The sequence below is a fragment of the Lolium rigidum genome, chromosome 5 (assembly GCF_022539505.1).
Source record: "Lolium rigidum isolate FL_2022 chromosome 5, APGP_CSIRO_Lrig_0.1, whole genome shotgun sequence".
In the NCBI taxonomy this organism is placed as follows: domain Eukaryota; kingdom Viridiplantae; phylum Streptophyta; class Magnoliopsida; order Poales; family Poaceae; genus Lolium; species Lolium rigidum.
Genome location: NC_061512.1, coordinates 221400297 through 221408915, shown reverse-complemented (window position 1 = coordinate 221408915; position 8619 = coordinate 221400297). Strand labels below are relative to the sequence as shown.

The 8619-nt window shown below is 41.3% G+C and overlaps 1 protein-coding gene across 1 annotated transcript; it reads left to right on the top strand.

The window, feature by feature from the left end:
- Positions 1–2658: 2658 nt before the first annotated feature.
- LOC124653220 lies at positions 2659–8371 on the top strand. The gene is made up of 4 exons (XM_047192286.1): positions 2659–2814; positions 2920–2973; positions 3137–3283; positions 7997–8371. The coding sequence occupies exons 1-4, from the start codon at positions 2659–2661 to the stop codon at positions 8369–8371; spliced, it is 732 nt and encodes a 243-aa protein (XP_047048242.1).
- Positions 8372–8619: the final 248 nt, after the last annotated feature.

Below are 8619 nucleotides of genomic sequence, written 5' to 3'. Positions count from 1 at the left end.
CAAAGGTAGCAATGTATGAAATTCGAAGCCTACATTTTAAAAAATAAAACTTAATCTCAAATATGTATGTGAGATCACAGGGGGTGTGAAAAGTCACAACACGAGTTTGTGACGTGCCTTGGAGAAATCACTGATCACATGCACATTGACTTCCTCCTTTAGTGACCGCTTGAATAAAACGTGGTACGCTGCGGCGAAGAGCTACATGGGCATGCGCGGCCATGCAATCTTGACGAGGGCGTAGCCACCGGGTGCCATTGGCCGCCTCTGCTTAGGGTACAACCATCACATGAACCCGATCAGACACAGATGGAAGACCGAAAACACATATCAGGATGTATGTATACACGGCATTCGCTGGATCGACACATACCTTTTTTTTTGGATTGTGTTCCTCAAAATTGTCGCCGATCTCATCGTTCATAGCGTTGAGAAGCTACTCGACGTAGGCCTCGGCATAAGCGATGCAGATGGCTCGCCGCTGCGCGCCACATCTCGGTGGGCAAAGATGGAGATGATCAGTCTCCTTCGTGCCCCTGTTGTGAACAATAATAATGATAATTACTTAGCCGATCATGTCAACCGCGACGAGACAGAGCGGGACAGGAGGGCATATAACGCACCTTTGAAGGCATTGTGGAAGTCCTCGCGGTCCTCCATGACGGGTGGCACTCCGGCGGAACACTGAACATCACCATTTGTTGATGCAGCAGAGGCGGCGTCTAGCTCACGATGCTCCCGCATCTGGCAGAGCGGTAACGACGAGGACACGACAGGCCACCTCACGTCAGGCAGGGCGCGAGCATTCTCGTGCAGCTAAGGCGACGTGTTAAGGACGTGGCGATCAAAAAACGTACTCCATCTGTTTGTGTGAACAAGCCTTATTTTTTCCATCTTTAACAAAAAAAAGAGGATGCAGGGTTCATTGTACATAACTTTCCTAGATTATCCCCCTAAAAAAATGGCTGGAGTAGTTACGCATGGCCCTAGTAAATGGAAGAAATAACTGATATTAATTGAGCGCAAGTATGGAAAGTAATCTTCTCTTTTTTCTCACGTAGCTCTCCTTAAATTCAGCGCTGGAATTTTCACTCCCTTTTACGGGAATTAAGGAAATATGGGAAAGGGATGATGTTTTATGTTTTCTGTTTAATTGTGGCAATCCCATGATTGTTGGCACACAATATATTTCCTTAAATATTGCACATTTAACACGTTGAAATTTTGGTCGTTGATTTTTAATTGGATGGTTAAGATGTCTCCAATCTTTGACATCAAACAATTTTTTTACGACGTACGAACTCACATATATACTAATAGTAAAAGATAAGTAAAAAATGAACATTTATTGTATGTCAATTAATTTCATTAATTATGGTTTTTCAATGGACAATTTATTTGTATTCATATAAAAAATACGTATCATCACATGGCCATTCATTATTATTGAACATTGATGGAACAATTGGTATACATCCGTATATAGAAGATACATATATCATCTGTATATTTCTAACAATTTGTATCCATATAAAAAATAGTATCATCACATGGCCATTCATTATTATTGAACATTGATGCAACAATTGGCATACATCCGGATATAGAAGATACATATATCAGCAAAAATCAATGCATTAAATGTTGACTAATCCATTTTCAGGATGCAATCTAAACATTTCTATATATAGGAGATGCACTAATCTATATATTGGTTATCCAGACACATTAAAGTAACCAAGGAAGTAAAGAACCACATAATTCTTTTTTTTTCAAGAAAGACGCTTCGTTGTGTTCATGGGTTGTTGCTATGTTGTGATATCAATATTTCTTTGTTTGTCATTGGCACCATGGTACCTCACTTTTGTCGATTCAACATATGTTGGTGGCAAATTACAAAAGAATGGCAAGGTAAAAAACTCTACCTTTAGCGCTTTCAAGACACATACAGTATTTCTCAATTTGTGTTTTTTCCACCATGTTATTGTATCCACTTGACCACTTAATCGATTAATCCTAATACTCCAGTTATCAATGTTGAATCCAGTCATAATTATTCATGCTGAATTATTTGCCCAATGAAAAGATTATTGACACATGTTAACTTCTTATCTTTCCGGATCTTCGCATAAAAGTTATGCTAACTATCTAGAACTTGTTTTTGCAGAATACTACTATTTCAAGATCCATACCTTTATTTTTCGCACAAAGAAACAAGTTTGCAGATGATATGGGTACCACTATTTCACATGTAATCCCCCACCCACCCCAGTCTCTCTTTCTCCCTTCATCCCTCTATGTATCTCGCTTGATTTTGGGTAATGCTTATTGATTCGTCGATAGCATTGATGTCTCACAGATGTCAAGGTCCATTCCAGATTTCCATAAGTTTATCGTTTCTAACATCTACTAACAAAAAATGAGCATTTTCTTTGTTGTATGTATTGGGAGGGGTTGACGTTGTATTGGCTTGAATGACAAAATCTCACGACATTGATAGTGAGACAATCTACAGATTTGCATTTGGAGTATAACAGTTGTCACCTGCGGCGTTAGCTTTACTACATGCATCGAGTCATCAGCTTGCTAATTAAATTTTAATGTATTATGTTCTGACCATTCACTAATTTAATCTATACTTGTGTTCACTAGTATGCAATGTGGCACACAGAGCTAGGCGAGGTTTATGGCCTTCGAGCTGAAATGAGTATATGGGGTTCCCCAAATCAAGAATACTCTCAAGAATCTGGAGCTGCCATACAGATCTATTGTTCAGACGGAGGAAAATATAGCTTAATCGAAGCTGGATATCACGTACAAACATATCAGTTGTTTTTGTTAAACTCATCTGCTTTTCCAGATGATGTTATATATATATATATATATATATATATATTTAACTTGTGGTTTACCTTGCAGGTTTCTCCTTCTTTGTACCGTAACAGAGATGTCCGTTTCTTTACATACTCAACGGTAAGTGTTCATGACTCCCCTCTAATAAAGGACTCCGTACATACTCTCTAGAGGTCTCCATGCAATCATATAACTCCTTGAAGTCATTGCTAGACTAAATACGGAACTTTGTACGTCCACAATAAGTCAATTACAACACAAGTTTCCATTTCTCATTTATCAGAAGGACACCAAATCAGCAGGCTGCTACAACCTAGAGTGCGAAGGATTTGTTCCTGCAACTGGAGCTGCTCTACGGCCTGGCCAAGCCGTTGCACCTCAATCAACGTATGGTGAAGCTGACCGCTACATCAGGCTTAGCCTGAACAAGGTACCCCTTTTCCCCAACGAGACAATCTACGAATTTGCATTCGGAATGTATGCATTAGCGAAAGTTGTGCAGTTTTTACCCCTTGTAAAATTATTTTGTGCACAACTGGGTCCCGATCGTTAGCATTTTTTCTCCTATTAGATTTTTTCCCGGTGGTTTTTCTCACGGCAACTAAGGGCATCTCCATTTAGACCCCATATGGTGTCCGGCACCACTCGTTTTTTGGGCCATATGGAAGGCCACCGGCACGGTCACGGAAATGGGGCCCGGAAATAGGGGCCGATTGGCTCCCAATTGTAGCCCCCGTACAATCGAAAAATTAAACAATATTTTATTGCATATGCGATTCTCTGTAGTACATGTCTTTGAAGTCGTCGTAGTCGCCGTCGTGGTTGTCGCTTGACGTGCGCGGCTGAAACCTCAAGGCAGCGGTTGCGCAAGCTGCAACTATGGTTGTGCACATTGTAGGGACCCGTGGCTGCAGCGGCTACAACCTTGGCCGTGGTCACCACTGCGTGCATGGTAGGCCTGCTCCTCCTTCTTCCACCATGACCGGGTGTAGTCCACTGGCACCGGCGAATTGGGTTCGAGGGAGATGCGTATGGCAGCAAGCTAGCCCAGATACACCTCCGAGTCGCCGGTGGTCTGTAATGGTGCATGGCCATGGCGTTCACAAGAGGCGGTTCATCCCTCTCGTACCTGGTGAGCTTACTCTCCTGCTGATTGGCGAAGAAGACGTCCCAAATCGCGTCGTTGTCGGGATCCCAGTGGGGATCCATCCGCTGCTCGAACGTGACCGCAACGTAGTAGTGGTGGGTGATGGCGCACAACAAGCCGCACCTTGTGGGTCAGGAGAGACCGGCACGCCTCCGGTGCTCAGCCTCCATCCGGCGGGCACCAGTTGCCCGGCGGACGGGGGTAGTTTGAGGCGCGCAGCGCCTATGCCTCCACTAGGTTAGAGCTAGATCAGTAGAAGCCATGGGAGAGCAAATTTGCAGATCTGAGTTTAGATGTGCATCGCATATGGCAGCCACACCTACATATATCAAGAAAAGATGGGAAGACAGGCGGTAAGCGAATCCCCTCCCTGGCAATCGAGCGCTCGAGCAATCACTTTCCATGGCGCGGAAGCGCTCGCGAAGCGAGTCAATTCCCTTTTTATCACTTAGTGTTTTAATTGCGTTCACACGTATTCACACTAACAGCTTCTATTACTACTTTGCAAGTTGCATGTAGCCAAGAGTGTTCACACTGCATGCATGCACATGCACGATCATCTCATGGATTTGCATTTAATGAGCGTTCACACTTTCATAAGCTCGTTGCATGCATACACATAGCATATCACTCTTTTTCTTCAGCACGAGGCAGGCTCTCAATTCTCTTTTTGCAATTCCCTTTTTGCAATTCTCTTTTGGGTTTTATTTTCATACGGTAATTCATATTTAATGGGGTCCTTTTGCAATTCCCTTTTTCGGGCCAGTGGTTTTTAAGGGGGAAAATAACGGGTGGGAAGATCCACTTGCAACTCAAATGAACTACCACTTGCTACTCAAATTAAGTACTCGTTTTAAGTTGTAAGCTAACAAAAGTTGCTAAAATATTCTAAATGAAATTTACTTTTTAGGGTTGCTAGGTATTTATATTTACCGTTGATAAATAACGGGGCACCGGGTTGATAACTTGTAAACAAAAAAGAGTCTGCTACATTTTTTAAATTAAATTAAATTTTTAGGGTTGATATTTATTTATATTTTACCATTGATAAATAGCGGGTCACCGGGTTGATAGCTTGTAAACTAAAAGAGAGTCGCTAAAATATTCTAAATGAAATACTTTTTAGGGTTATTATTTATTTATTTTTACGAGTTGATAAATAACGAGGCACCGGGTTGATAGCTTGTAAAATAAAATAAAATGTTCGCTAAAATATTCTAAATGAAATACTTTTTAGGATTGGTAGTTATTTTATAATTACCATTGATAAATAACTGAGCACCGGGTTGATAACTTGTAAACTAAAAAGAGTCGCCAAAATATTCGAAATGAAGTTAGATTTTTAGGGTTGGTAGTTATTTATATTTACCATTGATAAATAACAGGACACCGGGTTGATAGCTTCTAAACTAAAAAATATTCGGTAAAATGTTTAAAATAAAATTAACTTTCGGGTTGATAATTTTATATATTTACCATTGATCACTCAAGTACGGAGGGGTTGATTATTCGAATAGGAGAGGGTTGATAACTTTTAGCCAGAAAAAAAGTTTCTCGAAACATATCAACATGGGTGCTAGTTTTGAAGATCTCGTCGAGACGGATTTATTGGTGAAAGCGGATCTTAATTTGGAGTTGTCGTTTGAAAGTTAAAACGTTTTGAATTTTGAAATTTGGAAAAGATTCCGCTGACATCGGCAGATTCGTACTGTTTCTACATGCATGCAGAACTTTCCCTCAATACCTCGCACTCGGGTTGATAATTTTATACATTTACCATTGATCACTCAAGTACGGAGGGTTGATTATTCGAATAGGAGAGGGTTGATAACTTTTAGCCGAAAAAAGTTTCTCGAAACATATCAACATGGGTGCTAGTTTTGAAGATCTCGTCGAGACGGATTTATTGGTGAAAGCGGATCTTAATTTGGAGTTGTCGTTTGAAAGTTAAAACGTTTTAAATTTTGAAATTTGGAAAAGATTCCGTCGACATCGACAGATTCGTCTGTTTCTACATGCATGCAGAACTTTCCCTCAATACCTCGCACTGGGTTGATAATTTTATACATTTACCGTTGATCACTCAAGTATCGAGGGTTGATTATTCGAATAGGAGAGGGTTGATAACTTTTAGCCGAAAAAAGTTTCTCGAAACATATCAACATGGGTGCTAGTTTTGAAGATCTCGTCGAGACGGATTTATTGGTGAAAGCGGATCTTAATTTGAAGTTGTCGTTTGAAAGTTAAAACGTTTTGAATTTTTAAATTTGGAAAGATTCCGTACGACATCAAGCAAATTCGTCTTTTGTGTACATGCATGCAGAACTTTCCTCAATACCGCACTTGAGGTTGATAATTTTATACATTTACCGTTGATCACTCAAGTACGGAGGGGCTGATTATTCGAATAGGAGAGGGTTGATAACTTTTAGTCGGAAAAAAGTTTCTCGAAATATATCAACATGGGTGCTAGTTTTGAAGATCTCGTCGAGACGAATTTATTGAGTGAAAACAGATCTTAAATCGGAGTTGTCGTTTGTGAGATAAAACGTTTTGAGTTTTAAAATTTGGAAAAGATTCCGCTTACATCACAGATTCGTCTGTTTCAACACGCATCGTAACTTTCCCTTAATAGCCTCCACTACAGTCCAAAATTTGCCAAAAATAGAATTTTTTTTTGGTTGGAAACCGATCGCTTAATCCCTCCCTAGCGCTCGAGCGCTAGCTAGGGCAGCCCGGCGGTAAGCGCGATAGAAAGGGTGGGAAGGAAATGGCGGGTACACGATTGTGGCGCGTATTTCCGGCGTAGTGTGGCTGTCAAAGGGATGCGTCACCTGACGGGCTGACGTGGCGGTCCATCTTGCTACCAAAGCTGGCCCGCCTCATTTCCCCATCCGGCCGACGCCCCTGCTAGCCCCTCCTTGAGCTGGTTTATACCAGGGGCGCTAAATTAATAATCTCGCCCAGCCGCCAAAACGAAATTGGAGGGCTGTCTGGGTGCTTTTTTTAGCACCGTCACCCTATAACCCTTTAAGGTTTTGGGTCCCTGAGTGGATATGCTCTAAACAAAAACGTGTTTTGTTATGCACAAAAGTATAACAGCTGCTACCTGCGTTAGCTGTATTACATGCATCGAGTCATCAGCTTGCTGCAGGATATTTGCAACATCAAGAGCAGCTGCGACGAGAAGCACCTGTCCCCAAGCTGCGGTGCGCATGATCACCAGCTGCAACCTGTTGTCGCCGCTGCCGCTTGAGCTCCCGCTTGCTGCCGGTGGTTATGCCAGGTCATTGTCGCTGCTACTTCAGCTCCCGCTGCTGCCATCAGTTAAGCCAGGACATCGTCGCCACTCGCCATGTACTGAGCGAGAGGAAGAAGACGAGGGGGTGGGAGGCGTTGTTCGGCCCGCCTCCTGCCATGGCGTTGCCTCACCAGGACGTTTGCCTAGTGGGTCAGGTCCGTCAAAACCAGGTCGGTGGTTGTAGAATTAACAGGCGATGGCAACCAGGGTCACCAGGAAGTTTGCAACCGTTTGATATGCTTTAAGATCTTTAGGAGGGCCGGTATATAAAACTTCGCAAACCGACCAGACTGCTGGGACCAACCGTTTGATATGCTTTAAAATCTATAGGAGGGGTAGTATATATAAAACTTGGCAAACCTTTTGCTAAATGGGGTAACTAGGATGAATAGTTGTTAAATGAGGTAATTAGTGTAAAAACCCAACAAAATAAGGGGTAAAAACAGGAATTCACAATTAATTATGTGACAATTAAATTCCTAAACATGGAGCTTTATCAGAAAAATAAAAACTTATGTATTAATTTACATAATTAGATGGATGCTAATTAATAGCTTATGGCGTGTTTTACTATGAGTACATGGTAAGGATCTTTAGCTTTGATCATGAATTTATTCCTAATAATCTCATTCTTTAAACATCTATCATATCAAAATATCTGGTTATGACCATGAGCCATTGTTGATTGTATATAGGATCCAAACTCTGGAGACTGGGTATTGTACCGGCATGATTTAGAAGCACCGTCATTTTTGGGGCATTTTCCAAGTCAGCTTTGCCCGGGAACATTGCGAATACAAGCATTGACTGGATTCGTGAATTACCTAAGGAACACACATGGTCCTCCAATGGGTAGCGGCCACTTTCCTGATGATGAAGATGACAAGAAATGTGCATACTTCAAGCATATTAAGATCTACGATGCTAAAGGTCATGCTTGGGACCCAATTACAACTCATATGATTTCTTTGGTTGACAAGGCAGACTGCTACAATGAAACAGACTTTACTGTCGAAATTAATAAGGGCTACATTTTCTATTATGGTGGACCAAGTGGTTGTAATGGTTAACGTCATAATTGTTTTTCCCTTTTGGTTATTCAATAAAGCACAAACTTAGTGCGCCCGAAAATAACAAAAGTGCCTCTAATTATTTTTAGAGACACTTAAAAAAGTGCCTAATTTTCCATGTTTCGCTATGTGTTCAATGCTTTTTTTCATCATTCTCAAGGCATTGTGTTTGACTATCCTCTTTAAGTGTACACTGTGTTCATCATCACCATTAAAATTGAAGCAGTATCGTTAGAAAAGCTTGTTGA